The following is a 26,076-nucleotide window of genomic DNA, read 5'->3' as shown; positions in this document are numbered from 1 at the left end:
TCCAGATCGTAGGAACCTCCAGCTGGCTTGCCGGAGCCACCTGATCCGCTGGTCGACGCTTGACTCGGCGAAGGATCCGAAGGTGGTGTGTGGACCGGAGCAACAGCACCGCTGACTCGGAGGGTGATATCCCTGCTCTCGCCAGTCGGGATCTGAGCGAGCTCCGGCCAACGAGCTTCGAGGAGACGGCACAGTCGAGCATTGAGCGCCAACTCACTCGGCGAGAGTCCTGGGGTGTCCACACCCGCAGCAGCAGCCACGGCCAAGGTCGGGTCGGTCACCGAGATCTGGTTCTGGTGGCGGAGTATGTTCTTCTGCCGCTGGATAACTCGGCGTTGGTGCTCGATTGTCTGGTTGGCGAACCGCAAAACCCGGTCAGCGCCACCGGACGAGACGACTCGAGCCGCTTCTTGGACACGCTCGAAGTACGAGGAAGCCACGCCTTGGAGAGCTGAGTAGGCTACGTCGCGCTCGACGAGTTGATGACCTAGGCGCTCCAGGTCACGCTGCCGAATAACCTGGCGGAGGTGATCGGTCAGCACTTGGGAGGAATCAACTCGGCGGTTTTCTTGCCGAGTTGCCTCCCTCAGCTGCAACTCCTGCGTGCACACGGTCTTGCGGAGAGAGGAGACAAACTCAGTATTATATTGAGCCCCCCTCTTCCACTGGTCCCGCTCGCGGATAACAGCGGCGAGCTCGTGGGTCAACCGAGCTGACTCGGTGATAGCCACTTGCATCCGGCGATCCAGAGCCCGGTTTGCCCGCGTCAGCGACTCGTCATGGACCCTCCAGTCGGCGAGTTCTTGGGTCGAGCACGGGAGGGAAGGAGCCTCCGAGGAGAGTAACTCCAGCATCTCTCGAGGCGTGGACTTGGCGAGAAGGTCCCGGCGGAGAGCAGCATCAGTCGAGGAAGGAGGGCGAAGGAGCACATATGCTGTTAAGCGGGCTCGATCGCTCTCCTCAACTTGGCGAGCGTAGTCCCATTGGCTGAGCCGAGTCCACAACTCTGCGATCATTTGCGGAGGCGGGCCGGCAGCGTCAGGCGGTGCATTGGACCCCATGGACGCGACTTGAACTCGGCGAGGCAGCGAATTCGGCAGGAAGCTGTCGGAGTCAGCGGCTGGAAGAGGTGGCATGCCGTCCACTAGCAAGCCATCACGCCGGTAGCCAACAGGCACGGGGCTGCGAGCGGGGCTCGGCGAAGGGGTCCTGCGTGGCGAATAGATGTCGCTGTGGGCGACCGAAGAACACGGCGACTCACCCCCAGCCAAGTCGGCTTCGGCGACCGGAGAAACGGGCCGCATAGCTGGGTCGTCGGAGCTCGGCTTGGAGAGGGACTCGACGAGCGGGAACCCTTCCTGGCCAGAGCGGACCCTCAGGATAGAGCGGGGCCGAGCCGACTGCGAAGTCGAACTCGGCGAAGCTGCCGCTGAGCCCGAGGAAGTGTCCGGAGCTGTTGGGACTCGAGGAGTCGACGGTGAAGTCGGAGAGAGATCTTGGAAGAACTCAGCGAGTTCGGCTGCCGACTCGAAAGGCTTGGTATCGGGGAAGCGCCGACCCGCAGCAACCCCGATGAGCGGCGCATGGATGGTCGAGCTGCTGATGACCGAAGCCATTTTCGCTGGCGCTAGACTGGGCGAGATCTGTAAAACGAAGCGGAGGTTAGCAGCAAGTCAGCGATGCATGTGAGAAGAATTCGACGCACCTGGCTGGCGGGAGCAGTGTCGTCGCGGCGGAGGTCACGCGTCTTCGACTCGGCGCACTCACCCTCCTCGAGGTCAGCGGAGGACGCCGGAGTCGTGCGGGGACTCGGCGGGGCAGCATCAAGCTCAGCGAGCGACACTCCCGAAGGCGCCAAGTCGGCGGCGGCCAGAGCCGGCAATTCCTCTCCGGGGGCGGGGGCGACGCTAACCGTGGGTGCTGGATGCAAGACTGGAGCAGCTCCGGCACCACGCGAAGCCGCAGCTGTCGGAGGAGGGCTCGCCGAAGCAGGAGTAGAGTCAGGGTGGTCGTCGACTGGACGACGGACCCCGGCAACAACACCAGCCGAGTCGGCGCGAGGTGAGCTGGCCATGGGAGTGTCTGGAGCATCACAACAGCTATGTCAGCTAGGATATTACACATCACAAAGGCGCCGGTGAAGCGACGTACCGGCAGGAGCGTGAGCGGCGAGCGGCAACCGTACGAGACGACTTGGCGGGTGAATGTGAGCGTGAGCCTGAGCGTGAGCGGAGTGAAAGCGCTGACTGACAGAAAGGGTCACAGGCTGCGACACAGCAGTTGGGTCAAGACACTCGCCAGCTGGGTCGTATCATGACTGGGGCGATTGTGGTGTAGTGCCACACCAAAATTCGATGACCGGCATGTGCCCCGACACCAATTTCCGCCTGGGCGAGTGAAGTCGTTGCAGAATGAGAGCGGTCGGGTGTATCAGAATCAGATCGGCTACGGTACTATCAAGGTGTCTCAGATTTAGAGCGGTTTGGTGTCTCAGAGTGGAAGCGGTCGCGGTAATTCCCGCCAAGTACTGAAGTCGGTGAAAGAGTTTGAAAGTCAGAGCGGTCAGTCGTTGCAAAGTGAGAGTGGATACGGTACTTCTCACTGAGTCAAGAAGTCAGCGGGATCTCAAGATAGTTACATAAGGACTCAGCGAGGGGTCAGTTGAGATACGAAACCCCTTCATTTCATTAGGTATTTGTATATGATATAGGGAAAAGTAGGTTAGAGCCTTAGCGGCTCTTCGGAGAGAAAACAAACAAACAGAGCAGAATTTTCCAAGTCTAAGACCAGCGTACACTGTCCGGTAAGTCCCTGCGCGGGCTGGATTATGTTTGCCGTCAGCACCCGAGAGGCATAGCTTGTAGGGTGTTGACAGGTAGCGCCAAGAGACAAGTCGGCCCGGGAAGGGCAAAGAACTCGCCGAGCGCGCCAAGGACAAGTCCCGCCGAGTCTGCGGGACGGTACGCCGGATAGCCCGGGTGCCGTGACACTTCTAGTCGAGAAGCCTTTGCTCTCGGTGGCCCGTAAAAGCGCTCGCGCGCCGTTGTCCATCCTTTGGTGGACGGCACGGGTTTGAGGAACTGGAGTCAGTGAGCTCAGCTGACTTCCGGAGGAACGACTGGCTTGGTTGCCTGGTCTCGGCGAGGACCGCCACCGCTGTCCCGGAAGGGCCGGACCGCTGGGGACAACCTAGCGCAGGCCAATAAGCGCAGACTAGCTCGGCGATTGTTGTGTCTATTTGCAAGAACTAATTTGTGCGTTCTGCTACACCACAACTGGTGCCGCGACCCAGGAACAGGGTGTGCGTGTTGTCGCAGGTGTCACTAACCAAGTCAAGTGAGAACAAGTGAGCAGGATGGCCAAGGGATTGCCATCGCCGAGTCGGGAAGCCCAGCGCGAGCTGGATCACCGACGGGGCGATCGAACTCAGCGAGTCTGCTGGCTGCACCCATGACGATGGATGCGGCCCGGAACGTTCAGTTCGAGGATGACGACGCTCGAGGCCAAGGAGATGAAGATGAGTATGAGGAGAAGGAGGAAGTCGACGAATATGTCAAGTCGACAGCTGAGTTACTCAGAGAAGTGGAGGAGTTGTCGCTCCAGGTGAGTCGGATGGAAAATCCACGCCCTGTTGAGTGCAGCCTCGCTGCCGAGCTGAACGCAAATGCGGACAAAGACGATGAAGATGATGATCAAGGGGTTGCTCAAGGGGAACGTCCGCCCCTTATCCCAAGAGCAACCCGGAACGCCGATACGCCGAGTGCCAACAAGGTGCTCAGCCGACTCGGTGAGGAGATGAGAGTCCACAGTGAGTGGATGATGATGTTTGCGCCGGTCGCGATGGCGCAAGCGAAGTGGCCGGTGCTGGGGCCCGAGCTGACTCAGCCAATCAACAGCACCAGTCTGGACCAACTCGTCGAGGACACGGCGCTGCTGCTGAAGGCGATGGGCTATCGCTGCACAAGCAGGCCCAACAGCTTGATGTTATCGGGCTGGGATGTTCGCCGAGCTGGAAGTGAGCCGACTCAGTGGAAGCGTCGGCTGCGCGCCGAGTTCGGTTTGGAGCCAGCTCCCGGAGTCAAGCAGACAATTGCTAAACGGATCGCCGACTTCGGTGAAGATCCAAGCAAAGTCCCTCTGCCCCGGACCCCAGAGACGAAGAAGACCGAGCAAGCCGAGAAGTTCCGGTCGAATGTGAGAACCCCGTACTTCGAGGACTCCCACATGTTGACCCCGAAGAAGGGCAAGCCGAGTCGTGGTCGCTATAACCACCTATACGACCCCAGCGACGAAGCGGAACTCGGCGAGGACCCGTGGGACGACAGGGGTGATCCCGACGAGTCGGTGAAGGCGCAAATCCGCCGACTCAGTTATGACGGCGAACAACAAGCTGACTCCAGGTGTCTGGAAGTGCGCACCCACTTCTCGCTCGACGAGATCGCTGAGTTCGAGGGCAAGCGATACCGTTCAGACGCGTCCTTGCAGTGGTTGAAACGCTTCATCTATGAGATGAAGGGGACTCGGCAACCTCAAAACTCGTGGTGCGAGCCATTCTCGCTGAGTCTCGGCCAATCGGCCAAGAGCTGGTATCGCCAGCTGCCTAAGAAGACTCAACAGCGTTGAAACCTACTCAGCGGGGCGTTCCTCGACTATTACTGCTCTCAGTTCGACCAGTCAGCGCGGACCAGATACTACTCGGCTACCCGCAAAGATAATGAGCCGATCTGCGACTTCCTCATCCGACTCAACTGATACGCCCGCACCGCCAAGATCCAGTACGAGAAGGGCGGTGCGGATGTAGCCGACCACGTTGAGCAGTTCCTGCTCAACTGCGGCGACGACGAAGTCATGGACTTGCTGTACCCGCTCCAACTCGCCGACATTCAGCGAGTGGAGCAGATCATCAACAAGAAAATCCTTGGCGAAAAAGGAAGAAGCAACGCGACCGTATAATCAGCAGTCGAGGAAACGAAACTCGGCGGGGGTGACAACACTCGGCGAGATGACCGCCGAGAGAAACGCCGAGATGACCGTCGCGAGTCTCGCTGAGATGATCGACACGAGCCGCGCCGAGATGATCGCCGAAGTCGCCACGACGAGGGCCGAGACCGCCGAGTCAACGCAGTGGACGCGTCGGTGGATGATTTGTACCGCGGCTCCGATTCGCGCCAGTCGAGTCGGCGAGGCAGCGGATATGAGTCGTCGAGCAGCGAAGGTGGCTACAGCAGCTTCAGCGACGCTGGCTCCGACAAGAGCCAAGATCACGTAGACGCTGGAGCCGTGAATGACCAGTCCTCAGGTCGGAGCAACTCGGCGGAGCGACGCAGGGGTGATCGTCCAGCTCGACGAGAAGAGTCAGGCGAGCGGCAACGTCCAGGTCGCCGAGATGAGTCAGCTGAGTGCCAACGCTGGGATCGCCGATATGATACCCGTGACAGGCGGGGTTACGACCACCGAGATCGCCGAGGCGAGTTCAGTGAACGCCCTCGCTATGGCCCGTGTGTACCGGGCGGGAGCAACAGTCACTCGGGGCACTTCTGCCCCAGGCGATGCAAATTCTGCAAGCAAGTCCACGATGTGGGTCGTTGCGAGATGTTCCAGCGGCTCGAGAAGCTCACCAAGTTCGTCCGTACCTCGGTAGACAAGTCGGCGGTGCCCGTCGACCTCCACGATATCTACGAGCCGAATGATTTAAACTAGGTAGCCCGCCAACTCCGACTGGGTTGGATTACATCGGGCTGCCACAGTCAGCTGAGCCGGCGGTCGAAGCGAACTTCGTGTTCGCTTTCGTCGGCAAGGCGCAACGGCCCGAGATGATGTGTGGAGAAGGTGATGAATTGTAGTGTGGAGCCGACGGACATGAACGTGGATCTGATTGGAACAATGAACTCGGCGACCCAGAGGAAGATCGCCGAGCTATTACAACTATGGTGAGGTAGACTCAGCTGAGTACAGACGAACCAGACCACGTCACAACGATGAGACTGCACTCTGGTGAGCGCATGGGGTGGTGGCCGGCGAGGAAGTACGATCGCCGAGTCCGCATGCGCGCCCTAGTGATGGGTGCGGTGAACGATAAGCGGACCCAGATTCTGCTTGATACTGGAGCAAACGTCTCGGCGATCACTGAGTCTTTCGCGAAGAGGCTACGGTTAAAACGCATTGCGAGCAACGATAAGTAGATTAATGTGCAAGGCGTCAACAAGGGCAAGCTGGGTACGACAGCTCGGGCAATGGTAAAAGTGACTCTCGGCTGGCAATTGGTCTACGAGTTTGAAGTATGGATTATGCCGCACTATGCTGGCGTTGATCTAATTCTCGGGACGGATTTTATGATCTCAGCTGGTGTGCGGCTGGATCTGTTCAACTCGACTGCGAAATTGCCGGACGAAGTGGTTATACCACTTCTGAAGTAGCGGGCCGCCTAGTTGGATGAGTCGCCTTACGAGAGCCGAGTGAGCTGCGGTCCAACTGAGTCAATGAGTATTCAGCCAAGGCTAGTCGCTAAGCTCGCCCTGAGACGCAGACAACCGAGTTCCGACACCCATGAGCTGTGGGTACGACGAACAAAAGATTGGATACCCTATGAGCTGTGGGTACGACGAACAAAAGATTGGATACCCACGGTTGTCCGTGGCTCGCGGAGCAAACCAACTAAGGTCCTCCTGACAAATGTGAGCGAGAAGCTGGTGTGGTGCCCCGCTCACTTCTCCGTGGTCCTCTGGATGTTGCACGGGGAGTTGTTACCCCGGATGATGGATTTGTGCGTCTGAACTCAGCTAAGTACCGCGATTGGCAGGTTCTCGCGTACGAGACTGCGATCGACCAGTCCCTACTGAGGAAGGAACAGCGCCTGTACGACGACTGGCTAGCCAAACAACCACCTGCGGTGGAAACGAAATCGTATCTGACACCGACAGGGACGCTCAAGCGAAGCCCGAAGCATGGTGATGGCGAGCTAACCGAGTTGACTTGGGCCCAAAGACACGAACTCCTTGAACGACTGGCTCTGGCAGACACTGGGAACAAGACCACCGAGTCAGTGGAAGTAGCGCCGTCAGGAGAACTCAGCGCCGAGATCGCCGAGTTCCATGCGGCGATGGCGCCGATGGTCCGGGGGGTGACTGGTGAGTCCACCGCTGAGTCGGCTGGGATAGCGGATACTCTCCGCGAGAAATGCCGAGTCCACGACGCAGAGGACGAAGCCACTTGCCTAAGCCAGTCGCTGCAATCCATCGGTGCTGGGAGCGCTAGGGTGGCAGGGAGTGCTCATGCGTCGCCTGGGGCGATGGCCAAGAATGCGCAGAATGAGGGCGAGATTGAAGTCAGCGATGACTCACTAGCAGATGACCCCGACGAGGATTTGCGCTTACGCTTTGCCGCAGCAATGGTACTGGGTGAGGGCGAGTCGATTGCCGCGATGGGCGACTCAGCTGATGAATCCGCCGAGTTCGAGACCACCGGAACTGAGATCGATTTCATTGACTACGCCCACGGGCTGGCGTTTCTGCCGGATCTCACTGACTCGGCACCGACGACTTTGGGTTATGAGGGAAAGAACGTGGTGTGCACAGCCCACTCGGCGAGTCAAGCTAATCGCTACACTCAGGCCCCATGAGGGTATCATGATAGCCATGGGCAATGCTTTGCCACCTCCGGCGTATGGGGCGATTTGCGATATTGACGTGCAAGGACACCAACCCGAGCTCGCCGAGTCCCGTTGAAGCACCTGAAGAAATTATACGAGTTGTTGAAGGGGCTCACAGCTGGGCTCATCGCGTTCTCAAAGAGTCCATGGGCTTCGCCCATTGTGATCGTTCTGAGTAAGAATGGGGTCGACATAAGGCTGTGCATTGACTATAAAATGGTCAACGCCATCACGGTGTTGATGGAATATGCGATGCCTTTGGTTGATGACTTGCTCACCGAGTTGGAGAGCTACCTGTGGTTTTGCTCACTCGATGCAGCAAGCGGGTTCTGGGCAGTTATGATGACTCAGCGAGCTCGCGAGATCTCATCTCTTGTCTGTGCCTTGGGGCATTTTGAGTGGCTCCGAATGCCATTCAGATTGAAGAATGCGCCTAAGATATACCAGCGAGTCATCGACAACGCGCTCTGGGGATTTGTACAGCCCCGGGGCGGGTGGAATACACATGCGGAACGCGTCCGCCGAGCTGATGCAGCTGCTACAACTCAGCGACAGCATCGGTCAAGCGTGAACTCGGGGCAATCATCCAGATCGCTGAGTTCGATGCCAAAGTTTGAGGCCGATCTAAAAGCCTCCGCCGAGTCGGACCCACTGCAAGACCTAGTCAACGGACCGGACGGAGACATGTTCTCCACGGGTGAGTCAGACACATCTGCGCTGACTCCGGTAATCCAACGGTGGTCTTTTGTCGACGACATCTGTTTCGGGGGAACGACTTTCGACGAGTGCCTGGAGACGCTAAATCGATTGCTGATTCGGTTCGCTGAGTGCAGAATCGGCATCAGCTTCACCAGGAGCATATTTGTCCAACCAGCAGTCGACTTCCTTTCTCACGAAGTCTCGCTGAGGGGAATCAGAGCCAACCCAGCCAAAATGGCAGCGATCACCGAGTTGCCGTTCCCAAAGTCAAAGAAGGGAATGCAGGTGTTCCTCGGTGCTTTGAACTATTACAACCAGTTTATTCAGAACATGGCCGTCTACGGAGCAGCTTTGTATCAGCTGACGGACGCTGACTTTAGCGAAGGGGGCGACCTCACAGCCGCTGAGTCTGCCTTCGCCGAGTTGAAGAAGAAGGCTGCATAAGCTCCGATACTCGGGCATTTCGACTCGGCGCGTGAAGTGCATATCATGCTTTTCGCCAATGAGTGGGCGCTCAGCAGTACTTTGCTGCAACCTCACAATGAGAAGCTCCACCCCGTTCGGTTTTGTGGGCGCGTACTCAAGGAGAATAAACTCGGCTATCATCCCACCGAGAAGGAAGTGTTGGGTTTGCTGCACCTACTGAAGATCTGCCATACTCTCCTCGCCGGGAAGACCCTCCATGTCTACACGCGATTCTCTACCCTGGAGGGGGTCTTCCAATCGAAGTCGTTACATGGGAGGGCAGTACGCTTCGAGGTCTTACTGTACCCGTATCGCCTAAAGATCAAGCGAGTCAGCGAGATGGACGCTGACTTCGCTCAGTTGCTACAAGCGACCGTCACACCTCATATCGGTATCGACGAGTCGCTGAGTCACCTGCCCCGCCGTCCAAGAACTCGGCTACGGTTCGACTCGACCCGGAGTTGCTATATGCTCACGTACCCTTGACTTTTGAAGGATACGTCCTATCGTTTGACGGGTCGGCGAAGACGGCGAAGAATGGAGGCTATGGCAGCTGCTCGTGGGTGTTATGGTGCTTACCGGTGTGGGACATTGAAATCGCTGCAATGGCACCGCGGGCGCCGAGGAAGAACTCGCGGAACGAGCCCTATCCGTCGACACAGGCGCCGAAGAGGGGGAACTCGAACCCAGCGAGATGGACGCAGGGGCCGCCGATATCGCCGAGACAGCGAGGTCAGCGGTCGGAGAGGAGGATCCTTGAGTCCCTAAGTCAGCTGAGCTGTCATGGTTAATCACGGCACCGCGGGAAGAACTCAGCGCGGCCGACGTACCAGCTGAGACCGGGGAAGATGCGCTGAAGGACGGGTGGCTGGAGTCAAGTGATCCCGACGGTATCGACTCTCAGGAACTCGGCGGAGCTCGAGCGAAGGAACGTCGAGGTCCAGCGAGCTTTCATCCAGATCGTAGGAACCTCCAGCTGGCTTGCCGGAGCCACCTGATCCGCTGGTCGACGCTTGACTCGGCGAAGGATCCGAAGGTGGTGTGTGGACCGGAGCAACAGCACCGCTGACTCGGAGGGTGATATCCCTGCTCTCGCCAGTCGGGATCTGAGCGAGCTCCGGCCAACGAGCTTCGAGGAGACGGCACAGTCGAGCATTGAGCGCCAACTCACTCGGCGAGAGTCCTGGGGTGTCCACACCCGCAGCAGCAGCCACGGCCAAGGTCGGGTCGGTCACCGAGATCTGGTTCTGGTGGCGGAGTATGTTCTTCTGCCGCTGGATAACTCGGCGTTGGTGCTCGATTGTCTGGTTGGCGAACCGCAAAGCCCGGTCAGCGCCACCGGACGAGACGACTCGAGCCGCTTCTTGGACACGCTCGAAGTACGAGGAAGCCACGCCTTGGAGAGCTGAGTAGGCTACGTCGCGCTCGACGAGTTGATGACCTAGGCGCTCCAGGTCACGCTGCCGAATAACCTGGCGGAGGTGATCGGTCAGCACTTGGGAGGAATCAACTCGGCGGTTTTCTTGCCGAGTTGCCTCCCTCAGCTGCAACTCCTGCGTGCACACGGTCTTGCGGAGAGAGGAGACAAACTCAGTATTATATTGAGCCCCCTCTTCCACTGGTCCCGCTCGCGGATAACAGCGGCGAGCTCGTGGGTCAACCGAGCTGACTCGGTGATAGCCACTTGCATCCGGCGATCCAGAGCCCGGTTTGCCCGCGTCAGCGACTCGTCATGGACCCTCCAGTCGGCGAGTTCTTGGGTCGAGCACGGGAGGGAAGGAGCCTCCGAGGAGAGTAACTCCAGCATCTCTCGAGGCGTGGACTTGGCGAGAAGGTCCCGGCGGAGAGCAGCATCAGTCGAGGAAGGAGGGCGAAGGAGCACATATGCTGTTAAGCGGGCTCGATCGCTCTCCTCAACTTGGCGAGCGTAGTCCCATTGGCTGAGCCGAGTCCACAACTCTGCGATCATTTGCGGAGGCGGGCCGGCAGCGTCAGGCGGTGCATTGGACCCCATGGACGCGACTTGAACTCGGCGAGGCAGCGAATTCGGCAGGAAGCTGTCGGAGTCAGCGGCTGGAAGAGGTGGCATGCCGTCCACTAGCAAGCCATCACGCCGGTAGCCAACAGGCACGGGGCTGCGAGCGGGGCTCGGCGAAGGGGTCCTGCGTGGCGAATAGATGTCGCTGTGGGCGACCGAAGAACACGGCGACTCACCCCCAGCCAAGTCGGCTTCGGCGACCGGAGAAACGGGCCGCATAGCTGGGTCGTCGGAGCTCGGCTTGGAGAGGGACTCGACGAGCGGGAACCCTTCCTGGCCAGAGCGGACCCTCAGGATAGAGCGGGGCCGAGCCGACTGCGAAGTCGAACTCGGCGAAGCTGCCGCTGAGCCCGAGGAAGTGTCCGGAGCTGTTGGGACTCGAGGAGTCGACGGTGAAGTCGGAGAGAGATCTTGGAAGAACTCAGCGAGTTCGGCTGCCGACTCGAAAGGCTTGGTATCGGGGAAGCGCCGACCCGCAGCAACCCCGATGAGCGGCGCATGGATGGTCGAGCTGCTGATGACCGAAGCCATTCTCGCTGGCGCTAGACTGGGCGAGATCTGTAAAACGAAGCGGAGGTTAGCAGCAAGTCAGCGATGCATGTGAGAAGAATTCGACGCACCTGGCTGGCGGGAGCAGTGTCGTCGCGGCGGAGGTCACGCGTCTTCGACTCGGCGCACTCACCCTCCTCGAGGTCAGCGGAGGACGCCGGAGTCGTGCGGGGACTCGGCGGGGCAGCATCAAGCTCAGCGAGCGACACTCCCGAAGGCGCCAAGTCGGCGGCGGCCAGAGCCGGCAATTCCTCTCCGGGGGCGGGGGCGACGCTAACCGTGGGTGCTGGATGCAAGACTGGAGCAGCTCCGGCACCACGCGAAGCCGCAGCTGTCGGAGGAGGGCTCGCCGAAGCAGGAGTAGAGTCAGGGTGGTCGTCGACTGGACGACGGACCCCGGCAACCACACCAGCCGAGTCGGCGCGAGGTGGGCTGGCCATGGGAGTGTCTGGAGCATCACAACAGCTATGTCAGCTAGGATATTACACATCACAAAGGCGCCGGTGAAGCGACGTACCGGCAGGAGCGTGAGCGGCGAGCGGCAACCGTACGAGACGACTTGGCGGGTGAATGTGAGCGTGAGCGTGAGCGGAGTGAAAGCGCTGACTGACAGAAAGGGGCACAGGCTGCGACACAGCAGTTGGGTCAAGACACTCGCCAGCTGGGTCGTATCATGACTGGGGCGATTGTGGTGTAGTGCCACACCAAAATTCGATGACCGGCATGTGCCCCGACACCAACTTCCGCCTGGGCGAGTGAAGTCGTTGCAGAATGAGAGCGGTCGGGTGTATCAGAGTCAGATCGGCTACGGTACTATCAAGGTGTCTCAGAGTTAGAGCGGTTTGGTGTCTCAGAGTGGAAGCGGTCGCGGTAATTCCCGCCAAGTACTGAAGTCGGTGAAAGAGTTTGAAAGTCAGAGCGGTCAGTCGTTGCAAAGTGAGAGTGGATACGGTACTTCTCACTGAGTCAAGAAGTCAGCGGGATCTCAAGATAGTTACATAAGGACTCAGCGAGGGGTCAGTTGAGATACGAAACCCCTTCATTTCATTAGGTATTTGTATATGATATAGGGAAAAGTAGGTTAGAGCCTTAGCGGCTCTTCGGAGAGAAAACAAACAAACAGAGCAGAATTTTCCAAGTCTAAGACCAGCGTACACTGTCCGGTAAGTCCCTGCGCGGGCTGGATTATGTTTGCCGTCAGCACCCGAGAGGCATAGCTTGTAGGGTGTTGACAGGTAGCGCCAAGAGACAAGTCGGCCCGGGAAGGGCAAAGAACTCGCCGAGCGCGCCAAGGACAAGTCCCGCCGAGTCTGCGGGACGGTACGCCGGATAGCCCGGGTGCCGTGACACTTCTAGTCGAGAAGCCTTTGCTCTCGGTGGCCCGTAAAAGCGCTCGCGCGCCGTTGTCCATCCTTTGGTGGACGGCACGGGTTTGAGGAACTGGAGTCAGTGAGCTCAGCTGACTTCCGGAGGAACGATTGGCTTGGTTGCCTGGTCTCGGCGAGGACCGCCACCGCTGTCCCGGAAGGGCTGGACCGCTGGGGACAACCTAGCGCAGGCCAACAAGCGCCGACTAGCTCGGTGATTGTTGTGTATGTGTGCAAGGACTAATTTGTGCGTTCTGCTACACCACAGTAGCATCTGTTGTCAAGATTTTTCAGAGATCCAATCCATCGTCAACTACACGGCATTTTAATGGTACTTCAAGGATGACAAAGATGGCAAGAAGGACGAAGATATCTTTACTTGCATTTCAGACAATGAATGGAGTTTGATTGTCGAAATGGAGGCTAGTATGCATCATGTTGCCGAGCTTGCATTGGTTGAGTCGCAAGCGGCCAACACACTCTCATCTACGATGTATGTACTACTCCGTGTTGCTTCAGCTCGTATGAACTCATACAAATTTGCCGCCTACCAGCTCAATGGTCTCAGAGACGAAGAGACGAACGAGAAGAATTTTCCTCGCATTGAATTGAAGTTTGACAAAATATCCGAGCTGGGGCACCGCTGCATTACCCGAACCCTCCACCAAATTGCCACTAGGCTACCCAGACCGTCAGTGCCGATGGCGATGGCACCGCTGCTTGATCCTCGGACCAAACGATTAGCAAGAAAACTACCTTCGAATCTCTGACCCATACCGACAACATTATGGATGCAGCTAAAACGCTACTATATATGGAGCACCGAGAGATCTACAAGTGAAAGTATGGCGTTAGTACTCAATCGGATGATTCTGCAGCAGCTGCATTAGCTGCCGCATCTCCTCACGATGAAGTTCTCGACGTTTAGAATCCGAACTTAACCTTCTTCGTGGAGAGGAGGTTTCTGAACAAACAGAACAAGCACTGGCAGAATCTACCCTACACACAAGCTGATGACGTGATGGACAAACGGCTCTCCCATCGAGTGGAGTGGGCTGAAGTTGCGTAACACCAGTACGCTGATGCCGAAGAGCGTAGAGCAGTGCTTGGTAAATTGTCAATGGCTCTCCCTAATGGCAAGCGAGTCTGGATCGTGGAGCGTCTGTGCCAATTCATCGACGTTCGTCGATGGTTCGTTGACACTGGTGAACAGACCTTTCCGACCGTAACACTTCTCGCTCGAGTTTGGCTGGGGCGTTGCTTCTCAACAGCTTTTCAAGAGATAATCTTTTCGACAGGTTCGTTTGGACTGAGCCCTCTTCGCACACGTACAAGCAATGAGCGAGCCCAGCGCCAGCTAATTCTCCATCACAACGACGAAGAGATTGAGCGGATGAGGAAATGCGAGCTGAATCTGTGGTAGGCCGTTTTAGTAGTTTGATTTTACTTTTAGTAACTTTATGTAGTGATATTACATTTTATACGCCCCCAATTAGTAATATTAATACAGTTAGTAAGCTTTTGGCGGACGTATGCGCTGACAGTACAGATGAGGGCGTGAATAAGGAACGCCTGATATATAACAACTTTCAAGTGGTATGAGCCAATTAGAGGGCATAAATTGCCATTGATGTGGACAAAATACTTGATTTAGTTAATTATGTCACTTATCTGTGTCCGGTCCACGTATAATCCGGCGTGGCGCCAACAAGATTTGATGGTGTCGGCGTCCAGCGCATTCCACGCGTTGCTGCACCACGTGACTGCGTCCGATGTCTCGATAAAAAAGGCACAAAGGGGTCCAGCTCGCAGCACAGTCTCCAGACTGCCTCTTCGCCGCAGTCTTGCAGTACACGCCGCTTGATCCACGCGATCACACCTTGGTCCATGGGTTGGATCGCTGGAGTCCAGGGCCACCATAGACGCCCGCGGCACCTTCTTGCGGCAGCGAAAGTCGACCGCAATGCGCTTGAGCGAGCTCTCGTTGTCCAGGATCCTCTTGACGGATGATTTGCCCGGCGCCTTGTCCAGCGCAAACTTCTCCCGAGCCCATTCCCCTAGCGTCGCGAGGCTCCACGTTGGCTCGCGGGTGCGCGTTGCACAGAGGGCTGCTTGGTGAGGCGCATTCTCGCTCCATCTTGTTCGTGACAAATTCGAATTTCCCGCCCAGATTCAAAACCCAGCTCTGCCAGCAGCCAATGGCGATGGCCAATGTCAGTGCTTCAAGCTCTTCCCTCTATAATTGCAGAACATTAGGTTTTGGAGGTTATAAGATGACACCCGTTCCTTATTCACGCCCTCGTCTGTACATGTATACATGTATTCAGGTTTCGCAAAGCAAACTGCAACGTAGTCTACGTCGTAGAGGCTGGACCAAGTTGAACGTGCATCTGCATCGATTTGGAATGGATTGTGCTGAATCATTGCTTCTCGAATATGCATCTTTCTCTTCCTCCAACACTGTTGGTGTTGGACCAACAGCGCGGACCAACTGCCTCTTGGCACGTCCAAGCTATCTCTGATCCGTTCTGTCCGACTTCACTCCCATCTCTTGTTCGGCTTCATTCGCTTCTCGGCTCATAACCTTCGCCGGCATTTCAATGCTTCTACGTTCTCTCTTGGTCCGGCGGGCGGGAGGAGCGTCAATAGGTTAGGACAAACATTGCCGGCCTTGTTAGTGCCAAGGCCGAACTGCAAACTCACAGGTTCCTTGATCGCACGACTGCGTTGCTCATCCGAACATGCGGCGCTTGATCTCGGTGCGCAGCATGCGCATCTCCAGCTGAGCTCCGCTCATGAGGCCCGAGTTCTCCTGCGCGCGGCGGATGAGGTACGGCAGCACCTCGTGGATGGGGCCGTACGGCACGTACTTGAACACCTTGTACGCGTTGGCGCCCAGCGTGTATGACACGTGGTCGCACATGCCGAGCAGCTGGCCGAAGTACACGCCGCCGGTGGCGCGGCTGATGCCGATGTCCTGCATCTGCTGCACCGTGTTCACCACAGACTTCTCGTTGTGTGACGCCACCATGAAGCTGGCCAGGTTGTTGTTGCGCAGCAGCTTGGTCACCTGCGCGTCGTAGTTAGCGTGCGTGTCCTCGATCGTGTCGTGGATTGGGTCGGCGTATCCCTTGTCCCGGGCGCGCTTGCGCTCCTGCACCATGTAGGCACCGCGCACCAGCTTAGCGGCGAAGCGGAACTTCTCGCGGCGAGCGCGCTCCAGGTCGATGTCGATGCGGTCGCTCGACATCTTGAGGTAGCACTGGAACGTGTTGTAGATGACGTCCGCGCCGTCGCGATTGTATTTGCGCTGCAGGTTCAGCGTCAGGTGGTCGATGGCCGGCTGCATGTAGGTCTGCTCGGCGTCCACCATGAGCTTCACGCCGCGCTCGGCAGCGTCGTTGGCCAGAGACTCGAGACGTGCAATCATGTTGCGCAGCTGGGTCTTCTCGTTGTCCGAGAGCGGCTCCTCCTCGATGAACTGGGTCAGCGGGCCCATGGTGAGGTCGAACGGGTCCAGGAAGCTCACCCAGTCCACGTAGTCGATGACGCCGTCGCCTGAAGACTGGTCCAGCTCGGCGAAGAGCTTCTGGATCTCCTCCTCGGTGGCGTCCACGCCGGCGTTGCGGAGACCGGCGCTCAGCGTCGGGTAGTCAATCATGCGCTCGAGGTAGCGTGACTTGGCGCGTGAGAGGTTGGGGCCGTCCAGCGTGTGGAACAGCAACTGCGCCTGCACGATGATGGCGGACATGCGCATGAGCAGCTCCGGCTTGCCGAGCGCCGTGCACTTGATGGCCACGAACGCGGGCTCGCCGGCCGACGCGGCCTCGCTGGCGTCGATGATGGCGTGGCGCGAGATGGCCGCGTTGGCGTCGCAGGCGGCCTCGCCGTCGTAGGCGTAGGTGCGCGCCGAGACAAGGTTCTGGTCCACGCCGTTGAGGTCGCGAGGCTGCTCGACGTCGGCCTCGGCGGCGAAGTCGAGGATGGCGCCGATGCCGGCGGACTCGAGCTTCCGGATGACGGGGCGGATCTCGTTCACGTCCTCTCCGGCGCAGAAGTGGCCGAAGAAGCTCGCGCGCAGCAGCGCGTCCGTGAATCTGGCGCCCGGGAACTTGTACGAGAGCTCGAGCAGCTCGCCGCTGTGCTGCACGAGCGGGCGGAACTGCGACGTGAAGTACACGGCGTAGGCGCGCACGAGCTCGGGCGTCGTCTTGGTGGCGAAGATGCGCTCCGTGTTCTGGAACTCGGTGGCCAGCGACGGCTCCGTCTGCTTGCTCTGGCCCAGCGTTGAGTGCTCGTGGGCGGCAGCGGGCGCCACGGCGGCCGTGGGAGCCGCCGACGAAGGCCGCGGCGAGGCCGCCGCCGACAAGTGCGCGGCCGCCACGGCGCGGGGCAAGCTGCTGCGGGCCGGTTTCGGCAGTCGCGAGACGTGGCGGAGCATCATCGGGCGGACAGTAGACGAGGCTTGCGTAGGTGGAAGTCGGCTTGCGCTCCACGAGGCGAAATGCGATGTGAGCTCGCCAGGAGCCGAGGCGCGAGCCATTCCTGCGGCTCGGGCTGGGCGGCGCCATGCTGTTCGGCGTGGCAGGTCCTCCCTCCTTGTTGCCTTTTCGTATGTTCGCCGGAATGAGGAGCAGCGACGGGGCGCACTGCTTGAACTTCCATTGGCTGGCGAACCGTCGCGGAGTTAAAAAAAGATCCACGTCAGAGACTGCGGTAGCGCATAGCCCGCGCTGTGGCATGCCACCGTTCTGCGGGATATCCCTCTCTCAGGTGATCCTCCGCGCTGGCATATGTGGTGTGCCGCACACTGCGAGCTGTGCCCACCAGGAGAACGTTCCCGTATCCATTCCTGGGCGGAGTTTTGACTGGAGCCGCCGCTCCCCTCAGTATACAAACGCCAAGTTCTTTTATCCCTCCGAGCATGGCGACGCCGACCGAGGTGGTGGACCTGGACGCGCTGCGCGCGTCCGTGACGCGCCAGGGCGCGCAGGTGCGCGAGCTGAAGCAGAAGGGCGCGGCGGCCGAGGCCGTGAAGGCCGCCGTGGACGAGCTCAAGAAGCTCAAGCTGGAGCTCGAGACGCAGACGGCGCTGCAGGGCCCCGCCGAGGACGGGCTGAGCAAGAGCGACAAGAAGGCGCTGGACGACCTGCTGCTGCGCAAGATGTTCGTGGTGCCGAGCTTCGAGATCTACGGCGGCGTGGGCGGCTTCTACGACTTCGGGCCGCCCGCCTGCGCGCTCAAGAGCAACCTGCTGCAGTTCTGGCGCCGCCACTTCGTGTTCGCCGACAAGCTGCTGGAGGTCGAGTGCACCAACCTCATGCCCGAGGTGGTACTCAAGACGTCGGGCCACGTGGACCGCTTCACGGACCTCATGGTCAAGTGCACCAAGTCGGGCGAGTGCTACCGCGCCGACAAGCTGCTGGAGGACCACGTCGAGAACTTCCTGGACAAGCACCCGGACCTGAGCCAGGAGGAGCGCGAGAAGCACGAGATGCACGCCACCATGGCCGAGTCGTACTCGCCCCAGGAGATCCACGACGTCTTCCAGCAGTACGGCATCAAGGCGCCCGGCACGGGTGCGGATCTGAGCTTCCCCATCCCCTTCAACCTCATGTTCAAGTGTGCCATCGGCCCCGAGGGTGGCCTCGTCGGCTACCTGCGCCCCGAGACGGCCCAGGGCATCTTCCTCAACTTCCGCCGTCTGTTGGAGTACAACGCCGGCAAGGTGCCCTTCGGCTGCGCGCAGATCGGCAGCGCCTTCCGTAACGAGATCTCGCCGCGCGCCGGCCTCCTGCGCGTGCGCGAGTTCCAGCAGGCCGAGATCGAGTTCTTCGTCAACCCCAAGGACAAGAGCCACGCCAAGTTCACCACCGTCAAGGACCTGGAGCTGCCCCTGCTGACCAAGACGAACCAGCTCACGCACGGCAAGGCCGTCCAGATGACGTGCGGCGCCGCCGTGGAGCAGGGTATCATCGCCAATGAGAGCCTGGCGTACTACCTCGCGCGTACGTACAAGTTCTGCAAGGCCATCGGCATTGACATGGAGCGCCTGCGTTTCCGCCAGCACCTGAACACGGAGATGGCCCACTACGCCACGGACTGCTGGGACCTCGAGATCAAGCTGAGCTCCGGCTGGGTCGAGTGCGCTGGCCACGCTGACCGCTCGTGCTACGACCTGACGGTGCACGCCAAGAAGAGTAAGGTGGAGATGGTCGGCACACACAAGTTCGACAAGCCCGAGAAGCGCCAGATCGTGGAGATCAAGCCGAACAAGGGCAAGATGGGCCGTACGTTCAAGGCCGATGTCGCCACGATCCTCGAGGCGCTCGAGACGCTGAAGGACGACGTGCCACGAGCGCAGACCTTCGAGGACGAGCTGGCCTCCAAGGGCGAGGCCACGCTCGGCCCGCTGTGCGACGGCAAGCAGTTCACGCTGCAGCGTGACATGGTGGCCATCAAGGTGGTGGAGAAGATGGTGAGCGAGGAGAAGTTCGTTCCCTCGGTGATCGAGCCCTCGTTCGGCATCGGCCGTTTGCTGACCGCCGTCTTCGAGCACAACTTCTCGACTCGCGAGGGCGACGAGAAGCGCGGTGTGATGTCGTTCTCGCCCCTCATCGCGCCGATCAAGGTGTCGGTGCTGCCGCTGAGCAACAACCCGGCGTTCGAGCCGTTCGCCGCGGAGCTGGAGCACGTGTTCGTGGAGGAGGGTCTGGAGTGCAAGGTGGACACGTCAAGCGTGGCCATTGGCCGCAAGTACGCGCGCGCGGACGAGCTGGGCATCCCGTTCGACGTCACGATCGACTTTGACACGGTCAAGGACCGCGTGGTGACGCTGCGCGAGCGTGACTCGACGGCGCAGGTGCGGATCCCCATGGATGTGATCGGCGCCGAGGTGAACAAGCTGGTCAAGGGCACGGCCACCTGGGAGCAGATGCTGGAGCGCTACCCGAAGGTCACTGCCGCCGCCGAGTAGGTAAGTAGCGTGCGCGACCGGATAGATGCAGCAGCAGCAGCAGTAGCGGACTGACGAGGCTACGTAGGATGCGACGTAAGTGATCGTAATGCATTGCTTCACGTGACTCAATGGTTAGGTGCCCGCGTGCTTCAAATACTCCTCCGCAAAGCGGAAATTACGAACGATACTTTCACTCCCGATGTTTTGAGAGTCTGGCCGTAGTCAAAGGACTGCAGTAGTTTGAAACTAGGAGTACATACTGCGACTTCGACAGACTACCGGTAGTTAGACTCTAGCCAGGGGCGCTGTGGTGCAAGTTGCATGGGTCCCCGGGTGACCTTACCCTGGTGTGCACGACATGCTTGCCCTCTTGAGTACTTTTTGTCTCTTTGCTCTTAATATGCCTTCATTTTGCTAGCGCTCGCACAACACTGCATTGAACACGAAAGTCCTGCCTGGTTGCTTGAAGCAACCTGCTTCAACCGCTGCATCTGCGCCTTATGTGGAGAAACCTATGCTGCGGCATGCGGATCCTGGCGCCAGCGCTGACGTCGCCCTGCGTCAGATGGATACAGTGCGTTACTGCCGTGACACCGGCACACGGAGACCCGGCTCTGCAACGATTGTCGCCGAGGCGAACGAGCTCGTCAAAGCAACTTTTCGGATCATGATTAGAAGAGCTCGAACGAGCTCGAGCGCTGGCCAATCGCGACAGACCCGCAAGGTGCTCGTCAAAACACAAGCGCCCGAGCTGATGTGACGAGCTCGCGCGCTTGTCTGGTTGAAGCCGAACCGATGGATGCGCGGGCCTCGGCGCTGTCGCTGGACCGCAGACCATCCATGGTTACGGCACGGAGGATGGCAAGCTCCCGCTCAACTCCCGCGCAGCTTGCGTTGCCTTGGGCTCCCACTGGGAGTCCCAGGGCCGGCACACCTACCGACACTCGACACTCGACACATAAAGTCAAGAGAGGGAAGAGCGAGACGATGGCCAGTATGAGGCACGTGGAGCGAATCATCTGGTCCGCTGCGCTGCCACGGCGGTGAACGTGGCAAGACGAGTGTGCGATACATGTATACGTCAGTCGCCACGCCTAAAGCCTGGACTATGGTTTTTGGTGACCGATCGGGACGTCCTGTTCCTGGTTTATCTACGGCGCAAAATGCTCGTATCACTCCGGACACCGAATATGGAAGTTGCGTCACGAGCGCCAAGCAAACTGTGCATTCCACGACGAGACCAGCATTGCGGGGTGGCTACCTGGCTGTATATCACGCGGCCGTAGGTTCACACAGTTTTGCGATAAAGCTGCTGTCGATTTTACTGCTTGGCATGCTTCATTCTTGATGCGAGAATCCTCGAATTCGAAAACAACGCGTAACGGCAGCGCAGACTGCCAAGGCACTCTGGGCGATCGGTGTACGAGCTTGTGGAAATTGTTCTCGAACCCAGCGCAGCTGGATAATGACCGTAAGGCTTACGGCGTAAGTGGAACGTGAATTCAACCAAATCCTGCCGGGCTTCGCAACTGCGTTAATGGAATCAAACTTGTTCTTCAACACCCGCAATACGAATATGTACCAGGCTGTTTCTCACGTAAAAACTACCGGTACTATATTACTATATTCGGTGCAGTTGGTGTGGCGAGTGTTTCTACCTGGCCTAATGCCACGATTCTCACCGCTATTGCTGCGGGCTCGTTATCGTCTGAAAATCTCTGGAGAAGACAAAAGTGACCATCAATTTTTCGACCTTGTCGTCATGATCGGCACGTGCTTGGATCAACCTGAACGCCGTTCAGTGTTTCACTATCAGCATTGTCTTTGGTGGATGCGTCTTCATCACTTTCCGGCATCCCTTCGTCATTGCACTCGGCATCTTGCAACTTTGTGCCTGTACGCACAGCATTAACTATCGAGTCTAGATCGGCTTCATCCTGGTTGGCGTAAGAGCTGTAGCTCCCGTCTGCCTCATCTTGGCCTTCCTCCTCGTCCGTGCCGTACGGCTGAATACCGTTGCTCGCTTCAGTCACCTCGTCGTTGTCGTATTCATCAACGTCAGCACCTCGCTGATGTTTTCATCCCCCTAGTTCGGCGGGGAAGAAACTCGCGAGGAGAAGTTGCTGGGCCGCTAGCTTTATCGGAGGCTGGTGTGATGTCACTCTCACTTGCGGAGCTTGCATGCTCCAGCACGGGGAACACGATTATCTCGTTCCCAAACAAGTCCACATCCAGCTGAAGAAAAGCTAGCAGACACTCGGCAAAAGTGTACTGATCACTAACGCACTTATCGGCTAGCCCAGCATCCATCTGCCGCGACAAACGCTCGCGTGTGGCGCACGCGGCACGCACCCCGACCTCCGGATTTCGGGCCGAGAAAACGAAGTTGCATCAATGAGCTACAGCCAGTGTGCACGATTTCTGCTTCGCTGCGGAAACGATAGTAGTTTGGTTTTACCCGACAAAGTTTGGATCCGTTCCAACAAGGAGCTGACTTGTTCCGGTGGAAGTCTCCGGCAAGAAGTGTAGCCCGAATTCGCATTAACAACAAGGCCACACGCCGTGTCCTGGATCAACTTCCGCCGACTTTGCTGATGAGACCACGTCTCAGCGTAGCTTGCATCGGCAGCATTATCGAGGACGACTTCAGCAAGCAGGTATGCATCTCTCCAAAACAGGCCGAGTTGAACCAAAATCGTTGCTCGTATCGTGTGTGTGGACAATTGCGAGGTTGAACGGGGAAGTTGCTGCCTGGGTCGCTTTTTCTCCAGCGCCTTTGTGCCCCATGGTTGACTCGAGCACGGATGAATCTCACGTGTGAGTTTACGATTCGCTCGTTTCCGAAGGTGCCATATCATCAGTAATGACCTCTACGAATACGGAAAACGGCAAATTTCCCACTCTTTCAGCAAACACGACCTTTTTCAGAGCTAAACTAAATCGGAGCCACGTTGCAACTTCTATAGAATATAGACTGCCTTCAATTCTAAATCGCCTGTTTTGCAAAGCTCTCTCTCTCTCTCAGGTCCCATTTGCGAGAAATATGACCCAGCATGCAGCGTTGAAAGACTAGGAAGACTATGTAATATTAGAATGGCGTGGAGGCTTTATCAAGTTTCCAAGCTGGGGCGGTAATCATTGCTAGCGGCAATGACCAAAGGTTGGCACAGGAAGTGGACTACCAAGGGTACTGTTATTTCGACGCATACAAAGGTTATTGCATTCCTTGTAGTCTATCATTATATGGCGTTCACGCTGGCTTCAACATGTTATTAATCACCAAGGCCCTAAACTTTCAAAGGTTGACGAGTCCTTTGCGGCATAATCAACAGAAAACTCGTGATTGTAAGTATTGTCAGATTGAGCATTTATGGGGGCTAATACTGGTGCGATAAACCGTTTTGCATGTAAAGATGCTGCTCTCAACCTGTTCCTTTTGATGAAAGAAGACTACGCTCTTTCCGGAATAGCTGACAAATACTTAAGGAGCTGTCTAGATGTGGCTGATAGTATATTTTGCAGCTTCTCGACCTTTCTTTTTGGTGGATATGCTGGGCGCGGGTCAACTTCTTTTGCTTCTAGAATCTGTACTGATTCGATCGCCACAAAAGAGTAGACAAGCATTTAACGGGTTGTTACCAACAATTGTTGATATGCCTTCAAGACAAACGCGTGACATGAAATTCAGTTGGTGTAAGCTAACAAATGCTGTAAACAGCTAAAGCAGCAGCTAGTATACATAGCAGAAGAGGTCACGGTAGCGAAGAGCCCCAATACAGCGCTACAATCGATGGACTACTACGGAAAACCACCAAATTTCTCCCATTTTCATCGCTCGCGGATACGGGAAAGCGGGAAATTTTCTGAAACGCCCGTATTCGTAGAGGTCTGAAAGGAACAGAAATAATGTGGACATGCTGAATACCAACATCATTACTCGATCCATGGCTTAGAATACGATTCCGGCCCCGCCATGAATCAAGGAGAATAGTGTTGTAGAGCTCATCGCCAGCGACTTCGGCTTTAGAGCTGCATTAAACGGGTCGGCGGACTCGGAAGATGCCGTGCCGCACCATATCTTGAGTCTCGATACCTGTAGTTTCAGTATCCTTGGTTGGGGTCGTGCTGACCTGTAATTTCTCCGCTCATTTACTGTACAGAGCTAGAGAACTCGTAGATTCCCTAACAGCTTCGTCAAAGACCTATTTCTACCACATTTTCACTGGATCAGGCGAAATGGGTCGTGGAGAGTACTACCGCAACAAGTACGGCGGCGGGGGCCGAGGAGGAGGCCGGGGTGGCCGGGGCCGCGGCCGGGGAGACGGCGGGGGCTACGACCGCGGCCATGGCGGCCACTACAATGACCGCGCTCGGACGCCTCTGGCCGCGGCCTCTTGGGACCAACTGGGCAGCGTGCTGCAGGAGCTGCACAACCGCAACTACGGCGCGTACCACGAGCTGGAGCGCGTGTTCGAGCACGGCAACGGCCCGCGCTTCTCGCTCGAGTTCGACCACATCCAGGGCGACCCGTACGCGAGTCCGTCGCGCGCGCACGTTACGGTCTCCGCTACGTCGGCCGCGTTCCCGGCCGAAATGTACGGCGACAAGACGCGCAACGTGGCGCTGTGCGACTACTTGACTCGCACGTTCGCGGCCAGCGCGCGCCGCTGCGGGGCCGACGCCAAGACCGTGAGCAATTCTTGGCAGGGGGCCAAGGGCGGAGATATCTCCATTGACGCCCCGGGCCAGCACGTGATCGAGCGCTCGAGCGTCAACGTGCTGGCCAACGGAGACATCGAGGCCCGCTTCAACATCAACCTGCCGGCGCGTGGCCGCAGCATCTGCGGGGACTGGGCCTACACCATTTTGGTCGAGACGCTGCCCAAGCTGGTGGAGCAGTCGCTGGTGCTCAGCAGTCTGGATGTGAGCCACGTGTGGCAGCACCTGCACTCGGTGGAAGACCAGGAGGCTCTGAGAGGGATGCTGAAGGGCGCGGGGCTCGTGGGCTTCGTCCGTGATGGAGCCATTCTGCCGCGCCAGTCAGGAGCGTCGGACCTGCCGTTGAGCAGTGACAAGGCCATCCCGTTCAAGTCGCCCAAGTCGCTGAGCAAGAAGTTCACACTGCCTAACTACGGTGTTGTCACGGGAATGGGCATCCCGCAGGGAGTCACGCTGTTCGTTGGTGGAGGTTTTCATGGTAAGAGTACGGTGCTCAAGGCTCTGGAGGTCGGCGTGTACAACCACGTACCTTCGGACGGACGCGAGTTCGTAGTGATGGATCCGAACGCGGCCAAAATTCGCTCGGAAGACTCGCGGAGCGTTGTCTGCACCGACATCAGCGCGTTTATTGACAACTTGCCGTTCAAGCAAGACACGACCCGCTTCTCGACTGCGGATGCGTCCGGAAGTACGTCGCAGGCGGCCAACATTGTCGAGGCGCTGGAGGTGGGTGCTACGACGCTGCTGATCGACGAAGATACGTGCGCTACCAACTTCATGATCCGCGACTGGAAGATGCAGCAGCTCGTGGCCAAGGACAAGGAGCCCATCACGCCTTTCATTTCGAAGGTGCGTGCACTCTACACGCAGTGCGGGGTGTCGTCGGTGCTAGTTATCGGTGGAGCAGGCGACTACTTTTCTGTTGCGGACCATGTCATCATGATGGACTCCTACGAGCCGCGTGACGTGACTGTGGAGGCCAAGAAAATCGCCAGCGAGCACGGCGAGATCCGGCAGGACGCTGAGTTCGGTGGCTTCAAGTCGCGTATTCCACTGAGCCGTGGCTTTGAGGTCAATGGCAAGGTTGTCTCGCGCGGTCTTGGAAAAATTCAATACGGCGATGTATGTTGCGATTTCGTGTCGATACTGCGAAATCTTCCTGATGTTAACGCTGGGTGTGTTTGGCTATGTGTTGCAGGTGGACTTGGACCTAGGTGCTGTTGAGCAGCTCGTGGAACCCAGCCAAGTGCGCACCATCGCCGACGCCATTCAGAAGGCGCGCTCCTTTATGGACGGCAAACACACGCTGGAGGTACGTCAGTTCGATGGCAGTTCAATGCGCCTGACGTCGTTGTCAAGCGTAAATATTCACTCGGTCCCTTGCTTTCAATGTGAGTAGGAGGTTTTGGCCAAGCTTGAGAGTGAAATGGACCACACGGGCTCGCTTGACGTTGTTGGCTTCCACAAGAAGTCTGGCTTTTACACCCGGCCCCGTAAGCTCGAAGTAAGTGTTGCCGTCGCTATTGATGCTCCTGTAGTACATGTCTAACCATGCTGCAAAATGTGGTTGTGTATAGTTGGCGGCAGCTATCAATCGCTTGCGAACAGCTACGCTGACCCAGTAAATCGGTGC

The 26,076-nt window shown here is 57.9% G+C and overlaps 4 protein-coding genes across 4 annotated transcripts; 2 read left to right on the top strand and 2 right to left on the bottom strand.

Moving 5' to 3' along the window:
• Positions 1-1,012: 1,012 nt before the first annotated feature.
• Positions 1,013-11,839, bottom strand: IUM83_09628 (uncharacterized protein; the record flags this gene model as incomplete). Its single annotated transcript, XM_067934079.1, has 5 exons — positions 1,013-1,104; positions 1,262-1,643; positions 1,706-2,082; positions 11,027-11,408; positions 11,471-11,839. 5 exons carry the CDS (start codon positions 11,837-11,839, stop codon positions 1,013-1,015), a joined length of 1,602 nt encoding a protein of 533 aa, XP_067796890.1.
• Positions 11,840-15,497: 3,658 nt separating this feature from the next.
• On the bottom strand, positions 15,498-17,210 carry IUM83_09627 (Proline oxidase; the record flags this gene model as incomplete). The annotated part of the gene is made up of 1 exon (XM_067934078.1): positions 15,498-17,210. One exon carries the CDS (start codon positions 17,208-17,210, stop codon positions 15,498-15,500), a length of 1,713 nt encoding a protein of 570 aa, XP_067796886.1.
• Positions 17,211-17,690: 480 nt separating this feature from the next.
• Positions 17,691-19,742, top strand: IUM83_09626 (glycine-tRNA ligase; the record flags this gene model as incomplete). The annotated part of the gene is made up of 1 exon (XM_067934077.1): positions 17,691-19,742. The coding sequence occupies one exon, from the start codon at positions 17,691-17,693 to the stop codon at positions 19,740-19,742; it is 2,052 nt and encodes a 683-aa protein (XP_067796887.1).
• A 4,218-nt stretch (positions 19,743-23,960) lies between these two features.
• Positions 23,961-26,068, top strand: IUM83_09625 (P-loop containing nucleoside triphosphate hydrolase; the record flags this gene model as incomplete). Its single annotated transcript, XM_067934076.1, has 4 exons — positions 23,961-25,565; positions 25,642-25,755; positions 25,843-25,947; positions 26,021-26,068. The coding sequence occupies 4 exons, from the start codon at positions 23,961-23,963 to the stop codon at positions 26,066-26,068; spliced, it is 1,872 nt and encodes a 623-aa protein (XP_067796975.1).
• Between the last annotated feature and the right edge of the window lie 8 nt (positions 26,069-26,076).

Source organism: Phytophthora cinnamomi, assembly GCF_018691715.1.
Source record: "Phytophthora cinnamomi strain GKB4 chromosome Unknown Contig15, whole genome shotgun sequence".
Classification (NCBI taxonomy): Eukaryota; Oomycota; class Peronosporomycetes; order Peronosporales; family Peronosporaceae; genus Phytophthora; species Phytophthora cinnamomi.
Note: the sequence above shows the minus strand (reverse complement) of the source record. Positions and strands in the feature narration are given on the sequence as shown.